A 25,747-nucleotide genomic window follows, 5' to 3' on the forward strand; every position below is an offset into this window, starting at 1 on the left:
TGTGCTGCTTACGGAATCCATGCTGATGATCGGCAACTTGATAGCTATTTCTGATATTGGGGAGGACTAAGGCCTCAAGGGTCTTTGCTACGGGCGACAAAAGCGTAATCGGCCTGTACGATTCACCTTTGCTGGCATCCTTGCCTGGCTTCAGTAGCGGGACCACCCTGCCGATTTTCCAGACTTCGGGAACAGGTTGAGAACTTTAGTGAGATACTCCACTCCCGGCTCATCCAGCTGCTTCAGCATTACCATGGAGATTCCATCAGGGCCCAACGCTTTGGATGATTTAGCGTTCCTGATGGCATTGACAACATCATCCATTGTAAACTGTGGTGGTTCCTTCTCGGCAGGAAGAGATCTGATGCGACGTAATACTCTTCTCTTCGCCCTGTCACTCTCGGTGTGCTCGACAAACTGTCGATTGAAATAACTTGCGCATCTCTTCGGGTCAGTCAACGTAACGTCGCCAAACGTGACTGAGGTCCTATCTTCCCTTCTTCCAGGGTTCGAGAGTGACTTAACCGTTGCCCACAATTCACCTATACCGGCTCCAATGTTGCAACTGTTCAGATGATTTAACCACTTGTTCCGCTTATGCTCGCCGACCAGCTTTTTTATGATTGACGAACGTGCGGCGTTCAGAGGTGATGAAGTCGGGTGGTCTGTTAATGGAGACAATTATGGGGAGATGGTCTGATCCAAGGGAAATTACGGGTTGCCAGGTAACGTCATTTGTCAGACCAGGTGACACGATGGTTATGTCTGGCGAGCTGTGGCACTCTCCTCTAATTCTGGTAAGGGCATTCTCATTGACCGTGCAAAACGTAGAGCTGTCAATCTGCTCAGCCAGCGATGTTCCTCTGGTCGTTTCCGAGGGCCGAACATCTCATGATGCGCATTAAAGTCCCCCAGGACCAGACGATTATGACCTTCCAAAAGCGGGCTAATCTTAGGCACGTAATCTGAGATACAGCTATTTCTCGGCGGGATGAATACGTTCAGCAACTCTATCTCGGCAGTTCCACACCTGACTGCTGCCCCCATACATTCCATGTACGGGTCATTAGAGACAGGCTCAAGCGAGATAGGACTGTATTGGACAGACTGGTGCAATAGGAAAGCTAATCCTCCAATTTTCGGAATTTCAGAGGCCCATATCTCGGGTAGTATGGACTTCCCCCAACAAACTTTATATTTTTGTAATCAGGACGTAAAAATCTACCTGTGGTAAACATTTCAGATTTATCCGCCAGCTGGTAGAGTATTCAATTTATACCAATGAGCGTGATGAGCTTCGACGTAAGAACCCTGAAAACCTAAGAGTTAGAGAACTTACTCTTGAAGTCAACAGACTAGTAGGCGAGCATAAGCGGAAAAAGTGACTAGGTCACCTGAATCAAGGCAGGATGAAGTAAATCCGGGAGAGAAGGATGATAGTACGGCTGATACTTTCAACAGCGTGACAGTGACGGTTTTGAAGAGGTGTGCCTGTTATTTTATAGATTTATAGATCACCCCGAAATTGATAAGTAGTATAAGATCCCTTTCAGCCGAGTAGGTGCCACCACAATTTAAGGCGAGCAATGGTAGATGTCATCCGAAACGTGAAATAAATAAAAGCTTTGGGCCCATAGGGAATTTCAAAGACAATGTCAAGGGTCCTAAATTTGTCAACAAACATATTGAAGCCTAAACTTTTAAAGACATCTGATTAAAATATCATATCAATACGAGAGGTGCGGCTAAAATAAACCTACACTGCTTTAAAACCTCCATTGGCACCACACCACCAACACATTTATCTTTTCAATACTTAAAATCAATTTAAACTTTTATTTATATATCAAATATATCTTTGCACACAAAGATACATAAGGAGCTTTATTTAAAAAATAAATTTTTCAATTTTTAACGATTAACTTACAGTAATCTACACTTTGTAAAAATAAAAGAAAAATACTTGACTTCAATGGAATTAAAAAAAATAATAATAAAGTAACTTAAAAGTTTTCTTGCAATTCATTCATTTAGTAATTAGTGTTTAAAAAAAGGATTTAAGCAAAGCGACAATTCATTGAAATGCCACTTGTATTTGGTGTAATTTGACAATTAACTCCAGCACCATCTGAGCTTACCACATCGCCACCGGGGCATTTATAAACAAGAGGTTTTTTCTGCAGATATAAATACGCTATTCAATGCAATTTCTTTTTCTAATTTGTAAACGTTTAACATACCTGTAATTCGTGTATATCCTTTTGAATTTTCATATCATAGATTGGTTTGTGTACAGGTGTTTGAGTATTATTTTGGATTAATTCCAATAAACGCGAAGCAAACACTGGCATCATATCACTTGCCAAATTGCCTTGGAATCCTAATAAATCTTTGGCATTAGGGGATACCGTTGTTGTATTCATCGATTGGAGATTTAGTGCGGCTTGAGCCTGTGGTGTTAGATTTCCTATAGGAATAAATCTATTACCATCATCTTGCATCTGAGGAGCAGATTGCATTGAAGAGCTCGAATTCAGATTTGAATTCATATTGCTATTGGGAATTCTTGGACATTCTATGTATATATTTTTAGGTTTGTTGTTGTCAATGTGAGCTGATGCTGCTACAGATTGATTGGAATCCACAGTAAATCGGAAATTTTTACTAGAAAATAAATTGAAATTTTGTTTAAAATTATTGATTTTTATAGATAATCACAAGACAGTCATGATGCAAATAAATCATTTTGTACGCATATGAAATCTGTGTTTAAAATAATGGAAACGGTTGACGAGTTTGGGAGGATCGATTAAATACCTCTAGCTTGCAGTAAACTTAACAAATACATTGGCATCTAAACATAGCATGGAAACATGCGTCTTATAAGAGGAAAACAATTTAATGATTTAAATTTTGTATGGATATTACAAACCACTTGTTAATATACCTGTAATCCTGATTTCTATTACGTTGAATACGACCATTGTTGACTGTTGATAAGCCATTCCCATTTCTATTATTATTGTTATTATTGAAACCATTAGAATTTCCACGATTTCCATTATGCTGTCTACCACGGTTACGATTATAATTCCATCTTCTATTATTTTGATTATTTTGTTTCTTAACGTATGCATCCAAAGGCAATAGAGTTGGTAATCCACGTGGACGATCGGCGGAATTGTTAGGAGCCATTAGACGATATTGAACCGCCGATATTTGTTGTTTTCTACCATTATTATTATTATTGTGACTGTTACTGTTGATCCGTTCTCGTAAATCTTGTTGCCTATTATTACAATCTAAATAGGCAATATTTGAATCTGGTCCTTTCCATATGCCAGTATCATTATCATTTGTTGTTGTAATTGTTTCATCTGCCAATAGCTCATCTTCTCGGGCAAATAAATCAAGATCGTCATCTTCATCATCATCCAGATTGCTTTTACGTCGTCCGAATTTGGCGTCGTTGCTTTTACTCGATACTACTGTTGTTGTTGTAGTAGCTTTTTTCCCATCATTACTGCTTTTCTTGGTCATTGCAATATATTCGTCTAAAATGATGCTCCTTGATTAGAATGAGTGAACAAATTATTCATAATTCAGTTAATTACCCAAGGACAAATCCATTGCTTCTTCAATTTTCAGTGCCATCCTAAAAGGATTTTGTCGTTGTCGCCCGTTTTTTTTAATCAACGAAAATCAAGAATGCTTAAAAACTCTCAACGATTTCAAATGTACCGTTACTGCATGGATCTGTAGATCGAAGAATAAACAGTCAGATGGATCTGTAGATCGAAAAATAAAACAGCCAGATGGTTCCAGGGATGCCAACTTAGTGTTTTTCCCGCTACATGTGGTGATTTTTGACGTAAAAAAAACACTGTTTAATGGCTTTATCACACCATATGCTTTTTCACATGTATGCTGACACTTTGGTTATACTAATATACAGACCAGTAGTGGGATTCTGTAACTCATTTTTGCTGTTATCGATAATTGTCGGTAAATTAAAATGCTTATAATTTCGATAATTAACGAAATTTTTCGGTAAGTTAACGATGAATAAAAAGTAGTCGGTAGCCTCTACCGATACAAACAGCGATGCCAATTTTTCTTTATGTTTTTAGTCATAACTTTGCGATTTAATTTTACCGATTTTTGTCGTAACAGCAAAAATGTGTTACAGAATCCCACTACAGGGGCTCAATTCTGTTTCTATGAAAATGTGAAATGAAAACTTTTATAAAGAGTGGAATCGTGTTCTACGAAAACTTGAAAAGGAAAATATATTCTTTATAATTTTTTTCATTTGACAGTTTTCTCCTTTATAAAAGTTTTCATTTCCCATTTTCATAGAAACAGAATTGAGCCCCAGCTGATGTCATACATGTGAAAAAGCATATGGTGTGATATAGATAAGCAGGAATGTCAACTGTTTTGAGGTAAAAATGGCTACAGACCTATTGTGCGTATGTGGTTGTAGCGATTTTTACCTCGGAACAGTTGGCATCCCTGGATAGATCTGTAGATCGAAAAATGTCTCCCATGGTACAAATACACAGGTAGCCGCATTGCCAATTGTTGGCAACATAAGATGTCAAAATTTGACATCAATTCAATGCAATTGACACATTATGTTACCATCAGCTGGCATGATAATGCTACCTGTATTATTGTGCCATGATGTCTCCGAATGTTATGCTTGTCCCGGGCCACACTATAGTAATTTCAATGAAATTTGTACATGAAACATTGAATTTTTTTGGAAAAATGCATAATTTCCAGAGACTGGTGTACACGGTTTCATGTGTTCTGCAATTTTGCTTTGTTGCAATATTCGTATGAAACGAACAGACCGTCTTATTTTACATTTTTTTTTTTTTACTTTCATGTCAAAATTTCAGTGAAATTACTCTTAGTGTGGCCCGGGACCTTGGCTTACATTTACGAAATCCACGTCCCTGTCCACACTAGCGTGAATTCCATTAAAAAATTTCATGAAATTAGGCGTTCTTAAATCGAATTCCCCACTACAGCAATTTTATGATTTTACTCTACTATGGAAGTCGATCTAGAGACGCATCATTTCATGCAATTTTTTCAATGAAATCACTCTAGTGTGGACCAGGACCACTCTATTTCAACTGTCAATTTCATTGCTTAAACGTCAAAAGAAATCCAATGGATTTCGGATGAGTTTTCATTTGACGTATACGCAAAGGAATTGACAGTTGAAATCGAGTGGATTTCGTAAATGTATCGATTATATTTTTTTTTAAATTCAATATCGTTAGATAGTTTTGTCTATCGATATTATCGGATTAAAAAACTCCTAAAGGCCTGCGTACATAAGCTGCCTTGCCTGCTTACCTTGCTTACTTCTAATAAAAGAATAAAAAAGAAAAGGTCAACCCAGTTCGAAATTTCCTCGGCCTTCTTTATTCTTTTATTTTTATTATGTCAAAAATGAAGCAGGAAAGCAAGGCAATCAGGCAGAGCAGCTTATGTACGCAGGCCTTAACTCTAAAGCCACACGCTGAAACTTTTATACGAAACTTTCCCATTATTTTAGCGTTCTTACGTCGAGTTCCCTAATACAGTAATCATGGTATAATAAAGTAGAGGAAGGCTTGGTATGAAAATCGCTGAAAAATACAACCCTGTAGCCATGGCTTAAAACGTCAAATGACATGGAGCAATAATAAAGGTAGATGTATATGCATAGTCAGTCGGTTTTACAAGGCATATGAAATTTATAGCTTCACTGTTTATTTTAGAAGTGCCAAATAGAGTAAAAAATAAAAATCATTTCAGTTATGCTCCAGAATATTATTGCTAGATAAGTGTTCCAAAAATAGCAAAAGTTGTACCCAAAACATAAGACAGCGAAAACAAAAATGTCATTCTCTCATCTTCTACTTGAAAAGTTTTGTTGTCATCCGATTTGCAGATACGGCGATATTTCAGATAGAAATTTTACAATATTTATTTATTATCATGGTGGAATAAGAAGGTGTTACATCAAGTCATACAAAACGTCAAATTTGCTCACAATAAGGACATGTTTATATTATAGCCTTTTGCAGGATTAACCTTCTTTATGAGGATTTGTTTGACGTACCCAGCAAAAAGTTTGGATGCAGTTAAATCACTAGAACAATTGCCGCTGGAGTACATCTTTTTCTATGAATTCGCCTATGAATTTTACAAGAGAGCGCGCAGCTAGGATGCACTCCATTTTGCTTCCACGGAACACAGCTAGGATGCACTCCATTTTCGATCCAAATCACAGCCTTTGATGTAGTGTTTTGGATTTAATTTAAATGCAGTGTAAAGAAGCTATAAAATTCAAGCCATTGCAAATATCCCAAAATGAATAAAATACATTGCTTATTCGTTTAAAAAAAGAATATTAACTTTATTACATTAACACAAATTATAAAAACTCTCCATTAAATTTGATCGTAACTGAGTTTACTTCCTTTGCTCTGCTTTTTATGACACCGCAACTGATATTGCTTCATCATCCAAATGGTTTTTCATTTTTCCTCCAACTCCAATTCAGATATCCAAAAAAAACTCCAACTCCACTTCAATAATAATTTGCGTCTTGTGAATTACAGCAATGTTCGTATCTTTATTTTAATAACAAACTGGAAGTCATCGATTCAAACGATGTAGAAAATATATGGAACAAAGTCAAGGACACAATGTGCGAAATAACAAAAAATTATCTTAGAAACTGTACAAGAAAAACACAACAAGAATGGATGAACGATGAAATTATGGAGCTTCATGAGGAACGAAGGAAATACAAAAACGTTGACTATGAACGTTACTGGGAAATCAACAAGGAAATTCGCACTGCTACCCGAGCTGCAAAAAATGATCTACTCAATCAAAAATGTAGAGAAATTGAACATCTGCAAAACATTCATGATGACTATAATCTACATAAAAAACTAAAAGAGTCCGCAGGAGTGTATAGGAAGGCATCACCAGCATTACTAATGGATGACAACAATCAGCCAATTTTCGAGACATTACACATAAAGGATCTATGGAAAAACTATATTGAACAATTATTCACAGACGGCCAACGATCAAGAAATGATCAGAACACAATTAGTTATATAACGGGAAACCCAATCACTACAGCCGAAGTAGAATATGCGATTCAATCGATTCCGAAATCTTAAAATTAATTGATGGAAACAACATCTCACTCATTACACGACTTTTTAATCATGTGTATGGTACTGGCCAATATCCAAACGATTGTTTGAAGTCTACTTTTATTGCAATACCAAAAAAATCTAATGCAAAAAAGTGTTGTGACTACAGGCTTACAGTTAGGCAAGAAAAGTATTGCAAAAACCAAAATTGTAGAAAATTTCATATTAATTGTTCGTTTATGGCGACAAATTATGTAAAAACAATACGGGTTTTTGTGCAAATATCTTGCTATAGGTCCTTACAATAATATTCCGTCAAAATATGCAAAGGTTATTTGCGATTTATAACAAATACGGTCAAAAATAAGAATTAACTACTATTTGGGGGTGACAATAAAAGTATTGCAAAAATTATCAAATCGATGGTTTCTCCGAGAATTGCCAAAGGTATGTTCCTTAATGAGTTGTCTATCCACTTTGGACATTCATTAGAGCATTAATGACCTTAGTTAAACCAAAAATTAAGGCTGGGTATGTTCCACTCTAAGGATACTGGTTCCCCAATTTTTAGTAAATCTTGATCCTTCGTTGGAGGACGTTTTTGGAGTTTTTTGTTAAATTGGACCCAAAAATTTTATGAGGGTTGATATCAGGATGTTGGCCCGATGTATTTAAGAGTTTTGTGTTGTTATATTACATCGGCAATTTACACAAATAAGATTAACATGTCATTATCTGGTCTTTGGAATGGTAGTAGTTGACTTTGTTTGAGCTTTCGGGATCGATTTTTCTGACTTTCAGACTAATGCTTATACAAATTTCTTAATGATGTCAGTGGGGATGTCTTCCCAATCATTATTATATCCGTGAACCCAATTTCGCATACTATTGTCCATGGTAAAGAATATAGTACCCAAATATTCGGTATTTAAGCTTCTCCAGTAGCGGTTTAATTTCCATATTTGATGGGTTTTATTGAATTCGGCGCAATTTTTTGGATTTATTATGATAGCAGAGGATAATATCTATCCACTTAGTAAAAATTAAATCATATCAATACCATTTAGAGACGAAATAGTGCTCTGTCGTAGGTCGTTTCAAAATACTACACTGGTGTCAATTTTTTCCATATACTTTCCAAAGTTATTTCGATGTTCTCAAAGCCAAAATCGGACTGTTTTGCATTGTTCCATTATCCTACAATACATATTGAGTCAAATATTCATTCTTGGCATACATGCCTGTGGCCGATTCGTCATTGTTTATTGTTAATATGGTCCCATGCGTTTTTTACCTGCCTGATGACCCTCCATGACCGCATTTTTTATCACTGAACTTTATTGCATTCAATACTGTTAGTCTATTATTAGCCGCAAAAGTCATAAAAATGCATAATGACCGCAAAAATTTGCAAAAATTTTGTAGTTTTATGGTACTGATTATCCCGTTGCAATACTTTTAATCATGGTATAAGTAAAGAGGTAGATTTAAATGAAAAGAATCTATAGAACCCTTGTTTTTCCTGAATTCCTAAAACTTCAAAATTAAGCAACAAGTGGGTTTGTTTACAACACCAATTTTGAGCATTTTATAAAAATCGCGAAAAATGAATGAAGGACCAATGTTTCTCCGCATAATCAAGTTGTGGATATGATAAAATGTTTGTTTCAATGATAACCTTACGAATTATTTCCATACAAATTTCCGAAAAATAATTTTAAAAATCATTGAATTCGATTGTTTTTAAAATTGTTTGACAAATTATTCAAACACCACACACACATACACAGTTGGTCTGTTCCAGAACTGCAAGAATCTACTAATTTTTACTATTTTTTCCGATAACATGAAGGAAAAAATGTTATCGTAGTAAAAAATAGTAGCTTCTTGCAGGTTCTGGAACAGAGCAAGTTTGTGTACATTGTTTTGAAGTTTTAGGAATACTCGAATGAAAAAAATTAAATTGACATAAAGCTTTGGCTAACCTTTCTTATTAAACCATGCTTTTAATGTCACCCCCAAATAGTAGTTAATTCTTATTTTTGACCGTATTTGTTATAAATCGCGAATAACCTTTGCATATTTTGATGGAATATTGTTGTAAGGACCTATAGCAAGAGATTTGCACAAAAAACCGTATAGTTTTTACATAATTTGTTGCCATAAACGAACATTTAATATGAAATTTTCTACAATTTTGGTTTTTGCCATGGTTTAATAAGAAAGGTTAGCCAAAGCTTTGTGTCAATTTAATTTTTTTCATTCGAGTATGCTTAAAACTTCAAAACAATATAAACAAACTGTGTATGTGTGTGTGATGTTTGAATAATATGCCAAACAATTTTAAAAACAATCGAATTCAATGATTTTTAAAATTGTTTTTAGACCATTTGTATGGAAGAAATTGGTGAGATTTGCATTGAAACAATCAGTTTATCATATTCACAACTCGATTATGTGGAGAAAACTTAACTCTTCATTCATTTTTCGCGTTTTTTATAAAATGCTCAAAAAATGCATTGTAAACAAACCCACTTGTTGCTTTTATTTTGAAGTTTTAGGAATTCAAGAAAAACTAGGGTTCTATAGATTTTTTTTCATTTAAATCTACCTCTTTACTTATACCATGGTTTTTGCAATACTTTTCTTGCCTAACTGTATAAGCCTTATGTGTCACATATTAAAAATTTTCCTAAGAATAATACACAAAAGAATTTACTCCAAATGTGAAAGAGTTATGGGAGAGTCCCAATTCGGCTTCAAGGAAGGTATGGGTACCAGAGAAGCCCTACTATCCATCCAATTACTTGTACAGAAATGCAGAGATGTCCACAAAGATGTTTATACATGCTTTGTCGATTTGATACCGTCCAACACGACAAATTGATTAATATACTGAGGGAAATAGGAATAGAAGAAAACGAAATTAGGTGCATATAGAATCTATATTGGAACCAAACTGCAAGAATCGAAATAAATGGTGAACTGACTGACGACATTCCCATATCAAAAGGAGTCCGGCAAGGGTGCATACTATCACCGCTCCTCTTTAATATATATTCCCAAAACATATTTCATGAGTCAATCGAAGGAGAACGAATTGGAATAAGAGTTCAGGGCAAAATTATAAATAACATACGGTATGCTGATGATACCACAATTATTGCCGGCAGTATATCTGGGCTACAACAGCTTCTAGACAAGCTCACGTACGTAAGTGAAACATATGGTCTCAAAATAAATACAAAAAAGACAAAATGCATGATTGTTAGTCGGAAAGATGCAAGTTATGAAACGTCACTGAGTATTAAAGATGAACTTGTCGAACGTGTAAAAACTTTTAAATACCTTGGCGTTTCAATTAACGACCAATGGAATATTTCAAACGAAATAAAGCGCCGAGTGGAGATGGCCAGAAACGCCTTTTTTAAATACAAAAAACACTTACAAATCACGAATTAAGTCTCGCAACCAAGATAAGATTCGTCAAATGTTATATTTGGTCTATACTATTATATGCTGTAGAAACTTGGACCATCAAAAGTGCAGATCAAAAAAGAATTGAAGCATTTGAAATGTGGGTCTATAGAAGAATACTTAAGATACCCTATACATCGCACATTTCAAACCAAGAAGTTCTCAGACGAATGCATGTCGACAGGCAACTCTTACACACAGTCAAATCGAGAAAAATCGAATACCTTGGACACCTGATGAGAAATGACAAATACAGATTTATACAATGCATTATTAAATGCAACATAGAAGGACAACGACCAAGAGGCAGAAGAGAGATATACTGGCTAAGTAACATCCAAGAGTGGACAGGATACAGAGATGAAACAAATCTGCTACATGCTGCTAAAAATCGAGAGCTGTTTATAATTTCATAAAATAAAATAACATAACATGTACATATGATGTATATAAATGTAATGTATACTATTGTATGATCGCTTTATATCCGAATAACGGATCCGCAAATAAAGAAGAAAGAAGAAGATTTGTTTAAAACAAATTCTTATAATTTTAGAAACTCTAGCTGTGTTCCTTTACTTACCTGAGGTTACCATTTTTATCATTTGTTACCATTTTTAACCTGCAAAGCGTTCCTTAAGCCCGTTAAAGTTAAAGTGGCAAAACTGGAAGCAATTTTTAAGAGAGTGAGAGGGGAGAGAGGGCGAAGATTGCTTTCTCTTCTAGCACAGGCTACCAGCAAAATGTCTACAGGTAAAAAATGGCAGAACTGATTTTTCGACTTTTGCTTGACGATTATTTCACAATGAAGAAGAAAATGGACGAAAAACAGAAGAAAAAATCGAACGCTGACAAAACTAAATTAAAAACTGTGAAATAAAAGACGAAAATTGATTTTTTTATGTTCCTTTTTGACATTCCTGCCAGATCTACCATTTTTCCGTTCCTTTACTTTACTGGTAAAAATGTTCATGAGAGAGCAATTTTGACACTTTTCTCTTTTACCACTCTTACCATTAAAAAAATAAAGGAAGAAAGCTTTTATAAGCAGTTGCTGTAGAGATCCCTACAGAAAAAACAGTTGGTTGATCCCTACACATTTCTTCAAAAGATAAACATATGCTCTGTTTCAGAACTGCAAGAATCTACTAATTTTTACTATTTTTTTCCGATAACATAAAAAAAATCTCATCTGGATTTCATTTGACGTTTAACCTATGGATTTGACAGTTGAAATCGAGTGGATTTCGTAAATGTAAACCAAGCAGTACACTGTAAACACATTCGTTCGGTTAATGCATTGTTTACGTTTCCAATCACACAAGCGCAAGTTATAATCTGCAAATGTGTGTTTTTGGCCATCACTGCTCCAGCATAAGCAATCAAATTTATTATTTACACTGCACCCCGGTCAACTACCTCTCATAAAATTAAAAAAAAAAATCAGGCAGTTATGAAGGAAAGGCAGCAAAACTACACGTTTTAGAGAAAAAAATTATTTATTAAAAATTCTCAAAAATATCATTTTCATATAAAATTTTAAGTTTTCTCGCAAAAAATTCTTTTCGCTAAGTTTTTGCCGGGTTAACCCATTTCGAGAGGATTTATTTGACGTTTGCGCTGTGGAATTGACATTTGAAATCCAAGCCCACTGGTTTAATCCGGTTAAGTGTAACCGGGCTATTAATCTTCTTCATAAGGATTTATTTGAGGTTTGCGCTATGAAATTGACATTAAAAACACATGGTCTCTTCCTATACTGCAAGAATCTACTAACTTTTACTATTTGTTCCGTAAATAAAGGAAATATTTGGTCTGTTCCACAACTGCAAGAATCTATACTCTGTTCCAGAACCTGCAAGAAGCTACTATTTTTTACTACGATAACATTTTTTCCTTTATGTTGTCGAAAAAAAATAGTAAAAATTAGTAGATTCTTGCAGTACTGGAACAAACTACTACTTTTTTTACTATTTTTTTCGATAACATAAAGGAAAAAAATGTTATCGTAGTAAAAAATAGTAGCTTCTTGCAGGTTCTGGAACAGAGCAATTGTTATCGTAATAAACAATAGCTCTGTTCCAGAACTAAAATGTTTTTACAATTTTTACCACTTTTACACATTTTGCGTTCCCGTACACAAAATTTATAAGAAAATCGTTTACAACTTTTACCATTTTATAAAGTACGGGAACAGGCAATAGTAGATTCTTGCAGGTTCTGGAACAGAGCACCAGCGGGTTTATTAAATACGCTTAATACCCCGGTTACACTATTGAAGGTTAACCCACTGGGTTTAATAGATCCAGTGGGTTAATCTTTGCTGGTTACACTTAGCTTTTCGAGGATATAAACTGTCAGCTGATGTTTGTTTACGTATACCTACAAAATAACTAATAAAGTCATGTGTTACACTTTTACAATTTCTCGTATGAGATATCGTCCCCTCTTTGTTCATATTGGTATATTTTACACACAAGGATACATTTTTGTATCATGGTATCAATCGTACTTTTTGTTAAAAAAGTGTCTAATGAAAAAATAAATAACTGTATGATTTCTAAATATGTAACTTTAGATTTATTAACTCCATAAAATCTCATGCGACCAATCGTAAACGTGTAAAACACGACAAACTCTGTTGCAAAAACAGTTGCAACTTTTGGTACTTTTTGAGGAGAGTTGGATTTTTTTGCACAAATACCGAATACAACACTGTATTTTTGGTGGATTTGTGCCGGATTTAAAATAAACCCAGCCATGAGAGGATTTAATTTTTGTATGGCAAATCTGGTCAGATTTGAGCAGATTAAGCAAATAAATCCTCATGAAGTGGGTTAACCCGGCAAAAAGCTGTAGTGTAACCGTGCTATAAGTGCAAACGGGATATATGTAAACATAGCTTTACCGGCGTATAATCGATAACACGAAAATGCTACCCAATAGATTTGTGATTTGTCAAAAGTCGAGTTACATATCCCTACAATTAACGACGTTCTTTATTACAACAAACGTCAGAGGTTGAACACGTTGTCGGCATTCTAGAAAATTTAGCGCGGTGAAATAAAACAAAGTGCATATACATTTTTCATATTTCTAAAAGTGCATATTGTAATCCTTGATTTTTTATAAAATCCTAAAACAAAAGCACAATGTTTTTATTACAAATGAAAGTCAGTAAAATGGACAATCGTAAAATGGGAGTATTTCGAAAAATTTTGTGAATCTTAATTGGAATTGAAAAAAAGTAAGTACTGTAATATTGTATGTATATTTTATCTAAAGCAAATAGTTAAATATTCGTGGCGAAATTTATATACTTTTGTAAGTACTATTATTTACAAAAAGACAAACGTTTCGCCATAACAAAATGCTTTAAGTTTGAAGGGCATTCATCGAATTTTTAACGACTTGCTCTATAGAATTAAGCAATACTCTTTTGTTTGTTCTCATTTATGCAGTTTATATAACTATGGCCAAAAGGCGTATATGCTTTGGTTGTGGAACTCTTTTTGCTGCTAGAACAAAATGTGATATCTATCGCCGCAATGTGATTTTTTTCCTTTATAACTTTGCGGTCTAGTACCTATTACAACAACAAATGTTGAGCTTTTTATTTCCAACCACTTATATGATGGGCCTTAAAAGATATTTTAAGGTCTCATACAATAGGTGTGTTCGTTTACTCAATAATTTGTACAAATTTGTACAAGTCCAGTAACTTCTTGTAATCGAGTAAGGTCTTTTGCATTGTACTGTAGAGTAAACAAACAACATCCAGTAACAATTTGTACAAATTTTGAGTAAACGAACACACATAATATTTGTTGAACTTTATCTTAACTTGTATGTGTTTCTTTTTCTTATTTAGGGTGTACAATGATTTAGTTTTGGCGTTCTACTACACGCATGTAGCCGAAATTGCGGGCCGAAATGAATGGAAAATCCAAAAAATGGTAAGTTTCTGAAATTTTTATCAGAATGTAAATGCTCTTCCGGCACTGATGATTAGTTTAAAAATTTTCTGACATCTCTTATGAATATCATTGATTTTCCACAAACTTTAACTGATGGCCTATCTTTTAAAGTTTTTAAATTTCAACAAAATTGTTTTCTTTAAGCTAATTATTATCTTCTTATTGTAGGTTTGACCATGTTTTCCTTTGCAGTAATAACTAATCTTGGCTAAAGAGGTAAGCATATTTTCCATAGAAAATAGAAATTCTTTGATTATATTGATGCGAACCACAGAGTCGCTATTTTGCAGATATTCAATCCCCACTGCATTAAAGTGCTAATACGTGCTCGCAGATTAAGCAACAAACTTCATCCAAGCAATACCCAAATTCATGTTATACAAATTTGCGGAGCATATTATATTTTGGAGTTTACATTTCTTTCCTTTTGGGAAAAGATCTAGTTTTATGGCTCATTTTACATAGGTCGTAGAAGTTAAATTTAACAAAAAGAAACCAATTTCCGACGAACATTTCCAAAAAATACAATTGTTAATTTCGAACAAGTCCACTTTAAGGACCACTCGCGAATCCCTTCTTTGGAACCCCTTGGTGTCCCATTAACAACGATATTTTTATTGCGGAATTTCTTCCTGACATATATGGTCCTTTTGTCGTTGTAAACAGGGTACCGAGGACTGCCTCAGGTAGACATAAAGAAAGATTCGTAAGGTAACCTTAAACTGGACTTAGTCCCATAAAGCTATTTCCTTCGCATTCCAAACCCTAACAAATCTCCTACAACTCGTAAAAAAATAGTTGCCATTGGATTACGAATAGTGGGATTCTACTATAGTCATCATATTTTTACAATAAATTCAATCAATTTTGATCAGCATACGTTTCCAAAAACTAGATTTAAGTCAGTTTTTCATTAACATAGAATTTTTTATTTAAAAATAATTTATATATTCTTTTTATTTTTAGTCATGACACTATGAAATGGGACAACCCTGTTCACGGATTACATGCCAATTCTTATGTAAATCCACTAAGGTATGTTACTATTTGGACTGTATCTAATTTCCTTCTTGGCAATGATGATTAGTTTTAATATTTTCTGACATCTCTTATGAACATCATTGATTTTTTATAAACTAGACTGAAACCTTAAAGATTTGACATTATATGATGACCATGAGCCCATTATTATTACAACTTTTTAATATTTTCTAATTTTTATTTTAGGTTGCTTTTCAATATGGTTCCGGATTCTTTCCTCAAATTAACAACTTTAAAAAGGTAAATATCATTAAAATGCAATTCTTCTGGTGAACCTCAGAGTCGCTATTTTGCAGACACACTACTGCATTAAAGTGCTAAACATGTGTTCACATATAAAATTCTCACTCCATCCAAGCAATACCCAAATAGCTGTTTTCAATATTTGCGGAGCGTATTTATTTTTGGGGTGTACATTTTTTACTTTGTAAAACACTTTTCTTCATGATCGATGAATTTAACGATTTTGTTTTTCTGTTTTTAGATTTATGAAAACTTGGAAGGGGAACGAATCACAACATGTCTGAACTGACTGAAAAAAGGTGAATATAAATTAAGAATTTATTTTTAAAATTTCGAAAATGCAGCTTTACATCAAAAAAAAAAATGAGAATTTTGTTATTCAAAAATGATTGCTTCGATTATAAGGACTCTGTTAAATACCACTTGGGCAACTCCTTTTCGCGGCATAACAGTCAAATTTTGATTGATTTTGAACGATCCCCCCATAGAGCCCTTAAATTTGACTTTATTTAGCCACTGAATATAACTTTTTACTCACATCTTTGTTCCTGTTTCGATGTAATGTTGGATTTTTTTATGTATGATGATATTATAAACCATTCACAGACACCACAAACAGCATTAAAACATTGACAACCTTCTTCAATATTCTTTTGTTGTTTGGAAGTCTAGTTTTAATCAGTTGTGGACCATGGTTATATAATGGCTCTGACATGTTACCTTTTTTCTTATTTATATTTAAGAATAAATAATTTACAAAAATGCTAATAAAATCACTTTTATTTTCAGCTTTCTAAAATACAATTTAATTGGCTGCCTAAAAAATCGGAATAAACGGGTATAGCAAGTCGATGAGGAGGTAACTATTTCACAACTTTATATTAAATTAAAGGGGTTATCATGAACGGCAATTCCCCCTGAATTTTTTCACTTTCTCCCTTAAGTTGCAACGGCGATAAAAAACAAAACTAACGTGGAAATTTCATTCATGATAACCCCCTAAATCTTGTTTCTAAATTTCTTTTGTCAATATGATGATATTATAAACCATTCACAGACACCACAAAAAGCGTTAAAACAGTGACAACCTTCTTCAATATTCTTTTGTTGTTTGGAAGTCTAGTTTTAAACAGTTGTGGACCCTGGTTATAAAATGGCTCTGATTCAAATAATTTCATTACAAAAAGAATTTTGTTGTAATTATTCTAATTTTTAATAATTGTTTTTTATTTATTTTCAGATCAAAAATCTAATGGGTTTTTCGAGTCAAGGAATTCGACAATGTTAACCTGGAGCTGCAAACCATTTCTATTTTGAAAATATTCCCAAATAAATATGGATATTTAAAACAATCACTTTGTACTTTTTATTCGTTTTACATGATGACAGGAGGTGGGGGGGGGGGGGGGGGATGGAGGAGATAAAAATATGTTCCGCTTTGGAACAGGTTTAGCTGGATGTAATCTGTAAATTCCATTGCATATACGTCAAATAATATCCACTGCATTTGAGGTACAGTCGAAATCTCTTATAACGTCATATCGGTTATAACGACGATATCCAAAAGTCCCAAATCTCTGGGGTCCTTTATAGTCCTATCGCTTATAACGACAAATCGGTTATAGCGACAAAGTCACTCGAACCTTGGAAGAAGGGAAGATAGGACCTCAGTCACGTTTGGCGACGTTACGTGGACTGACCCGAAGAAGTGCGCAAGTAATTTCAATCGACAGTTTGTCGAGCATCCCGAGAGTCACAGGGCGAAGAGAAGAGTATTACGTCGCATCAGATCTCTTCCTGCCGAGGATGAACCACCACAATTTACAATGGATGATGTTGCCAATGCCATCAGGAACACTAAATCATCCAAAGCGTTGGGCCCTGATGGAATCTCCATGGTAATGCTGAAGCAGCTGGATGAGCCGGGAGTCGAGTATCTCACCAATGTCTTCAACTTGTCGCTAGCCACCCTCGTTGTTCCCGAAGTCTGGAAAATGGGCAGGGTGGTCCCACTACGGAAGCCAGGCAAGGATGCCAGCAAAAGTGAATCGTACAGATCGATTTCGCTTTTGTCGCCAGTAGCAAAGACACTTGAGGCCTTGCTCCTCCCCAGTATCAGAAATAGCTATCAAGTTGCCGATCATCAACATGGATTCCGTAAGCAGCACAGCACTACAACAGCGCTGCACGCCATTACCACGTATATCTGTAAAGGACTCAACCAGAGACGGCCGTGCGATATAACAGTGATAGTCAACTATATGTGTGGACGCCAGTCGTACGTGGAATTCAGGAATAAGAAGTCCAAACCCCGTAGAGTGAAACAGGGAGTTCCCCAAGGTGGGGTGATATCTCCGGAACTGTTTAACCTCTACCTCTCCTGTATTCCACCCCCTCCAGACGGCATTGAGATCGTGACGTATGCGGATGATTGCACGATCCTGGCGTCGGGTACCTATCCTGATGACATCTGTGAGAGACTGAACAACTACTTAACCGATCTTACCACCTTTTTCCATTTGAGGAATATGCAGATTTCCCCCACAAAATCTACAGCCACTCTGTTCACCACATGGACAGCGCAGTTTGGACGTGAATTGAATGTCGTGGTCGACGGTAGCAGAATTCCGACCACAAACTGCCCTAAAATGTTAGGGGTCACATTCGACACTACATTCACGTCGTGCGCCACAGCTATCTGCGACAAGTTGAAAAGTAGGAACAAGGTCCTCAAGTCCCTGGCCGGCAGCACTTGGGGTGCAGATAAAGAAACCTTGTTGGCCACGTATAATGCGATAGGTCGGTCTGTGGTAAGCTATGCGGCTCCAGTCTGGTCCCCGAGATTGTGTGATTCGAACTGGAAAAAGATTCAAACTTGCCAGAATGCCGCCCTGAGAACAGCGACAGGGTGCCTCCTCAAATCTTCAGTGGACCATCTACATGAGGAGGCAAAAATTCTTCCTGTAAAGCAACACAATGATATGCTTTCGTTGCAGTACCTGCTTGGATGTTATCGTGTGAGCCATCCCAATCACCATCTTGTGGGTAGGCCCGGCCCATTCAGGGAGATCAGGAAGGATATCCATGCTCTAGAGGGAGAGGTCCAACGATACAGGAGATAACCCCTAGATCAACAAGCATATCAAGCAGGATTGGATAGCATTCACACGGACGCAGTTGCCAAGGCCTTAAGCAATTATAGTGCGAACAAAGTACTCGAAGTACATCCTCCATCTATCGCAGCTGAGGAGCGTCAGCTGCCACGACAAACCAGAGTCAGTCAATCTCACGGCAGCGGGTTCTTACGTACCGGATTGACCCGAAACCAAAAGTGTTTCGGCCAGCGGCTGCCAACCCAGCATTATATGCTGCTACAACAACAACAAACCAGAGTAGTTTTGGCTCAACTACGCTCGGGATATTGCAGTCGCCTAAATTCGTATTGGGCGGAAATCGATCGCGCCGTGCAAGACATATGCCCAGTATGCGGCATGGGCCCGCACGACACACAACACCTTTTTAACTGCCACCTTTTTAACTACCCATCTAACTCCAGTGGATCTGTGGCTACATCCCATCGATGCATCCACTTTTCTGGAACTGAAGATAGACCCAGAGCCAGATTGAACAGAGGAACGAACAAATAAACATAACAAAAACACTGTTACAACAACAACAACGATAAAAAATGTTTAATTTATGTGGGATGTACCCGAAGGAGTGGACGGATATAATGAAATGTAAGATCATAGGGTATGTTCTGAGACACACTTCACGCCTCAAGCATTTTGTTCACCCCATTTAATTCTATTTATTGAGAATTTCTTGGGGCTAAAATTCATTAGGGTATTTAAAAAGAAGAGCACACCCTAGTCCGTCCATAAAATACTGGAAAAAAGAGCGTAAACGGGATGTAGAAAATTCTTAAGGTGTGAAGTGTGTCTCAGAACTTACCCTTATACTCTGTATATCCCTGAATCTTTTTTTTTTTTTTTTTTTTTTTTTTTTTGTAAAGACTGCAGTCTTTCCACATCCGCTATAAATAAATAAGTTCGTTTCACACCACACAAATAAATTCCCTTCGTCGGATCGTATATGTATTTTGTTAAAAATCATTTTTTACCAGATTTGCCTTCTCCCGTAAGGCCAACTCTTTTTCTTGATTGGCAATCATTCGATCACCTTTCGATTTTTTACCAATTCCCAGTTTCGGCAAGCCTCGATTTAGACCTTCCAGTAGCACACATGCTTTACACGGTTGTTGTGACGATACAAATCCACAACGTTCACAAAGGCCACGTGTTGGCTTCTTTACGGTATCCTTAAATCTAAGTTGTTCACCAGAATGTATTATATCCATGATAACTGACGGCCGAACTTTTTCCAGATCTTTTAGAAAGGCTCGAGCATGACCTCTATACGCATTTGGAGCAAATACACATTCCGTTGAGAAATAAACTAGTTTTTTATAATGTGCATACATTACGATTTCCTTTTCGTATGTGTACTTAAGTGGTTTTACTCTGGGTATTGAGTCTTCAGACCCGCCAGTTTTTATATCTGTGCAACGACTCAGACGAGCTGTATCACCACGTAAGATATTCATGATTACCGTCTCGGCAATATCATCTGCATTGTGGCCCGTAGCTATACTGTCTACACCCAACAGCTTGGCTCCTCTATCGAGGGCTTGCCTTCGAAACACACCACAAAATGTGCAATTATTAGATCGTCCTATTTGGGCAACAATGCGATCCATTGTCCAACCATACAGTTCTTCATAGGAGAGAATTTTTAAAGACATTTGATAGTCGTCACGATTCTTTTTCACGGTCTCCAAACTGTCATCACGATATCCTGTTATGCCTTCATCGATGGATAGTAGCACCAACTCCAAGCCATAGTTGTGACGCTCATTTAGGAGTTTTAGACTGAAAAGGAATAACAATGCGGTTATTATGCTGCTCTTCAATGGAAACATAAAGGAGTACATACACATGAGCCAATACTGTGGAATCTTTACCACCACTTGCTGCTACTGCAACTTTTTCACCATGCCTAAATAGTTTACTTGAGACAATAGTGTGATGAATCTCTGCCTCAAAGGCACCGAAGAAGCATTCCTTACACAGCGCATCTCCCGTTTTAGGGCGCTATGGTAATGATAAGCTGTAATATATGTTTGGCATAAGTTAAGAATTATATTTACCTTAAGTACGGCTTTATTACCACAATTAGATTTGCACAATATAGTAGGCATATTAAGTTCTTTTTTTTACGGAATCAAATTAAAAAAATAAAAAAGTAAATGTTTACAAATTTGTTGCTTCTTCTTCAGTCATATGTTTTCCACACTATAACATGGCACAATTACCAGGTAAATGCATCAGCAAACAACTACAACAAAAACGAGTTCAGTACTGTGAAATGTCAAAAATGTTTTCCAAAAATAAAGCGATTCACACATTTTTTTCAATAAAATTTTGTTAGGCAGTTATTAATAAACACATTATAACAAAAAACCCTCAAAAATGCACAGTTTTTCTTTTAAATTTTTGTTTTTTAATTTTGTGTTTTCAATTACAACAACTTTTTTGACAGCTCACAGTACATCAGCTGGGCTGACGCGGATACCTGTATGATTGTGCCATGCACTATAATTAATCGAACTAGGGATAAGCAAGTCCGACTTTTGATTTATCGATTATTTTTAAAAGAATTTTTTGTCGGTTCCAAGGCATGGTAGAACAAAGTAGGTAACAGCAATACCCAGCTGACTGAACTGGGCTCTATAAAGCTGAGTACACATTGCCAGTTTTGAATGACAGCTTTGTTGGTGCTTGCTAGTGTGGCCGTTCATTTTTGTCATTCATCATGCAACCACAAAATGTTTTGTGGTTGCTGGACGGTTGGACAGTTATCGATAACTGCAAAATATCGACATTCAAAACTGACAATGTGTACTGCTCTTAAAGTACAAACGATCAGTTTTGACCGTCAGTTTTGCTCAAATAATCGGTTGTGGGGCCGTTCATTCTTTTCAGTCATCAGCATGGTACAAATACACAGGTAGCCGCATCGGCAATTGTTGGTAACATAAGGTGTCAAAATTTTACATCAATTCAATGCACTTGACACATTTGCTCTGTTCCAGAACCTGCAAGAAGCTACTATTTTTTACTACGATAACATTTTTTCCTTTATGTTATCGAAAAAATTTAATTTTTTAATTTTTTAATTTTTTTTTTAATTTTTATTTGACAAACACAGTAACCTAGCCCATAGGGCCATGAGCGGTTCCAAAAACAGCTATACAATAACTACTCTCAGATACTTATATCTAACAATATTTCTTAGCATATCATGAATAGAATTAAACATATGGTATGTTCCAGTACTGCAAAAATCTACTAATTTTTACTATTTTTTCCGATAACATAAAGGAAAAATTGTTATCGTAGTAAAAATAAGTAGATTCTTGCAGTTTCTGGAACAGACCAATAAATAAAAGCAAAAGCATATAAATTAAGAAATGAAAATATATAACAAAATAATCATTAATAGAATCAGCTATGCAACAATATATCATTACAAACTAAGACAACATTTATGAACGCTGTATTTGATTACTATTAAAATGAGCACATAATTTATTCTTGTAACATTTTAAGGAGGAATTAAATGTCTTGAGACATGGTGGCAGATTGTTATAAACACGCGAAATTCTAACATAAAACGATTTTTCTAAAAAAGGAGAAAAATAGTAAAAATTAGTAGATTCTTGAAGTACTGGAACAGACCAATTATGTTACCATCAGCTGGCCTGATAATGCTACCTGTATTATTGTACCATGGTCATCAGGCAACCACAAAATATTAGATCTGTTTCTTTACGTGCAAGAATCTTCAAGTTTTACGACTTTTTACTCGAAAACAGTTTACAGCTTTTACTACTTTTGCCGGTTTTACCATTTTAAAAAGTAAAGCAACAGACTAATTTTGTGGTTGCTGGACAGTTTGACATTTATCGATATTTCCGAAAAATCGACAGTGAAACTGATCGTGTGTACCCCGCTTAAGGTTAGTGTCAAATTCCATAGTCTGTGTTTAGACACACAAATTTCTCGGGAAAGTAAATTGAGTTTTTTGCGAGAGAGCGGAGAGGAAAGAGCTCCTCAATACTCTTTCTAACCCCCTATTACCTAAAAACTGAAATTACTTTTCCGAGAAATGTGTGTGTCTAAACTCGGACATACGACATATATATTTTTTGAAAAAAAAAAAATATATCATTAAAAAAGACTATTTCCCGAAAAGAAGTTTAGGGCTTTAGTCGATTACAAGAAGTTACTGGACTTGTACACATTTTTGAGTAAACGAACACACCAAATATTAATAAATATAATAATGGATTTGAAAAGTAAAAATACAGCTGATTGTCACTTCTACCTTTTATAAATGTGCCTTGGAACAGACAAAAAAACGAAAAAATTCTTTTAAAAGTAATCGATGAATCAAAAGTCGGACTTGCTTATCCCTAGTTTGATTAATTATATGGTATGTTCCAGTAGTTCCGGGCCACACTACAGTAATTTCACTGAAATTATGCGTCTCTAGATCAACGTCCATAGTAGAGTAAAATCATAAAATTGCTATAGTAGGGAATTCGATTTAAGAACACCTAATTTTATGAAATGTTTTAATGAAATTCACGCTAGTGTGGACCGGGACGTACTGCAAGAATCTACTAATTTTTAAAATTTTTTTCGATAACATAAAGGAAAAAATATTATCGCAGTAAAAATTAGTACCTTCTTGCAGGTTCTGGAACAGAGCAATAGTGTGGAAAACATATGACTGAAGAAGAAGCAACAACTTTGTAAACATTTATTTTTTTTAATTTGATTCCGTAAAAAAGGAACTCAATATATACTATTCAGCCCAATCAGGAATATCAACTCCCCGTGAGTTGTTTCCATGGTACAAGAATAAAGGTAGTTTCATGCTAACAACTGATTTAAATTTTTTTCAAATTTTGAATTTGAAGTACGTTCATTGCCAAATCGATTTTGATAGAATGTATTTGTATATGTGTTTACATGTATACACATATACGTATGTATATGTCATTTAAATTTCATTTGAATTTCTTTTAAAATAAACGAAAAATTATTAATTCCTTTTTCCAATCGTCAAATATATATGTATACAAAAACGGCTGACATTGATGTTGTGGTCTGTTCCCGCGGTTGGTGGCGGTGTGAAGATTAATGAAGCTTTCAAAGAATTATGGAAGAAATTTCTCATTGCTGTTGGGCATGGTAAATATGAATTTTGGAATGATTCGGGTAAATGTTAAACATCTTTGTTTGTATTAGCAGAGCCATTTGACGAACGGAACCACAAGAACTTTGTTACGGTACTTTGTTGTGAACATCAAATCCCCTTGACCCGTTTCAATTCTCAAAGAACTTCGGAGAACGAACAAAGAGTACCAAGTGCTAAGTTTTGCAGTTGTTCCGTAACTGTGAACAAGGACTTCGATGAGAAATTTAAGATACGAATGTCAGAAAGAAGCATAGCAGACAAAGGAACTAGATGCATAATAGATTACAAAAGTGAAATAAAATACATATGAATTTTGTGCATTGTGAAGTTTTTATTAATGAAAAAAATAAAAGACTGGAAAAATCAGATCTTTAACAATGTTGTAATGACAAATATGTCCCTTTTTCCAAAACGCATCAACTTGGTTTTTGGTCCATATTACAGCAGTGATCAATGTAAAATGTTATGAAGATCTTAAAAGTGTTGAATAGGAACACGTTTAGTTGTTGCAATAGATAGCCTGTTGAAGTTGCCCGTTGTTATAACTCTTGTTGTTTCTTTGTTGAAATGGTTGTTGCAGTAGTTACATTTATGGAGTCCGTGATCAAAGAATTGTTTGCCTCAGACCTACCATAACATTCTGTGCATTTGGCGAACTTTGGGCCGGTGAGGCTTAGACTCCTTACGGCTGCGAAATCAAGAGTCATACCAACATCAAAGATATTGCTCTGCATGCAAAAATATCGAAGTTTTCAGTTCATACAGCCGATATTTCTTATTCCAAATCAAAAATTAAATTTATCTGTGATCCAACCTGGTTTTGTAGGAAACAGTGTTTTTCCGTATAAATACGGTCCGTGTTGTTGGGTCGGTTGAAGCTGCTCTTATTTTGGTTGATCACTACTCCACAGCAAGAATATTCGAATATTTATATATTTTTCAGAAACACAAATTAATAGCAAACTTATTTTGTTTTTTTTTTTTTTTATCAAATGTCATGACGTACTATTGTTGTTCTGTATTTGACACGCTCCCGTACAGAGATACAGGGTTGTATTTACCTAATTTTGACAGATGCGACTACCTTTTATTATTCTACCATGGTTGTTTCACTTTCTCCTTTAAGTCCCGGTCCACACTAGCGTGAATTTCATTAAACAATTTCATGAAATTAGGCGTTCTTAAATCGAATTCTAAATCTAAGTTGTAACGGCAGAAAGACAAAACTCACGGCGAGTTTACATTTGGTCTGTTCCTTTACTTTTGAAAATGGTAAAACTGGCAAAAGTAGCAAAAGTTGTAATCTACTTCCATATGAATTGTATGGTGTCTGAAGTAAAGGAACGCTTTTCGAGTAAAAAGTTGTAAAACTTGAAGATTCTTGCACGTAAAGGAACAGGGCTATTCATGATCGGGCTGATAATATTTTTATGCGACTTTCTACGTGTGACATTCCTTTTCGGTATTGCAACCCTGCAACTGCGACGCAAGTATTCGTTTATC

The 25,747-nt window shown here is 35.4% G+C and overlaps 2 protein-coding genes and 1 long non-coding RNA gene across 3 annotated transcripts; 1 reads left to right on the plus strand and 2 right to left on the minus strand.

The window, feature by feature from the left end:
* Nucleotides 1-1,833: 1,833 nt before the first annotated feature.
* Nucleotides 1,834-3,773, minus strand: LOC141405751 (uncharacterized). Its single transcript, XM_073990438.1, has 4 exons — nucleotides 3,615-3,773; nucleotides 2,948-3,554; nucleotides 2,241-2,664; nucleotides 1,834-2,177 (listed from the first exon to the last, which is right to left on the minus strand). The coding sequence occupies exons 1-4, from the start codon at nucleotides 3,652-3,654 to the stop codon at nucleotides 2,058-2,060; spliced, it is 1,191 nt and encodes a 396-aa protein (XP_073846539.1). The 5' UTR covers nucleotides 3,655-3,773; the 3' UTR covers nucleotides 1,834-2,057.
* Nucleotides 3,774-13,649: 9,876 nt separating this feature from the next.
* Nucleotides 13,650-16,794, plus strand: LOC141405399 (uncharacterized). Its single transcript, XR_012413196.1, has 7 exons — nucleotides 13,650-13,902; nucleotides 14,527-14,611; nucleotides 14,801-14,848; nucleotides 15,599-15,667; nucleotides 15,860-15,913; nucleotides 16,158-16,215; nucleotides 16,706-16,794. It is a non-coding gene; the product is annotated as an uncharacterized lncRNA (long non-coding RNA).
* A 3,193-nt stretch (nucleotides 16,795-19,987) lies between these two features.
* Ctu1 (Cytosolic thiouridylase subunit 1) lies at nucleotides 19,988-21,500 on the minus strand. The gene is made up of 3 exons (XM_073989681.1): nucleotides 21,126-21,500; nucleotides 20,912-21,069; nucleotides 19,988-20,847 (listed from the first exon to the last, which is right to left on the minus strand). The coding sequence occupies exons 1-3, from the start codon at nucleotides 21,174-21,176 to the stop codon at nucleotides 20,022-20,024; spliced, it is 1,035 nt and encodes a 344-aa protein (XP_073845782.1). The 5' UTR covers nucleotides 21,177-21,500; the 3' UTR covers nucleotides 19,988-20,021.
* Nucleotides 21,501-25,747: the final 4,247 nt, after the last annotated feature.

Source organism: Musca autumnalis, unplaced genomic scaffold (genome assembly GCF_047663935.1).
Source record: "Musca autumnalis isolate F117 unplaced genomic scaffold, ASM4766393v1 scaffold_5, whole genome shotgun sequence".
NCBI classification, from domain to species: Eukaryota; Metazoa; Arthropoda; class Insecta; order Diptera; family Muscidae; genus Musca; species Musca autumnalis.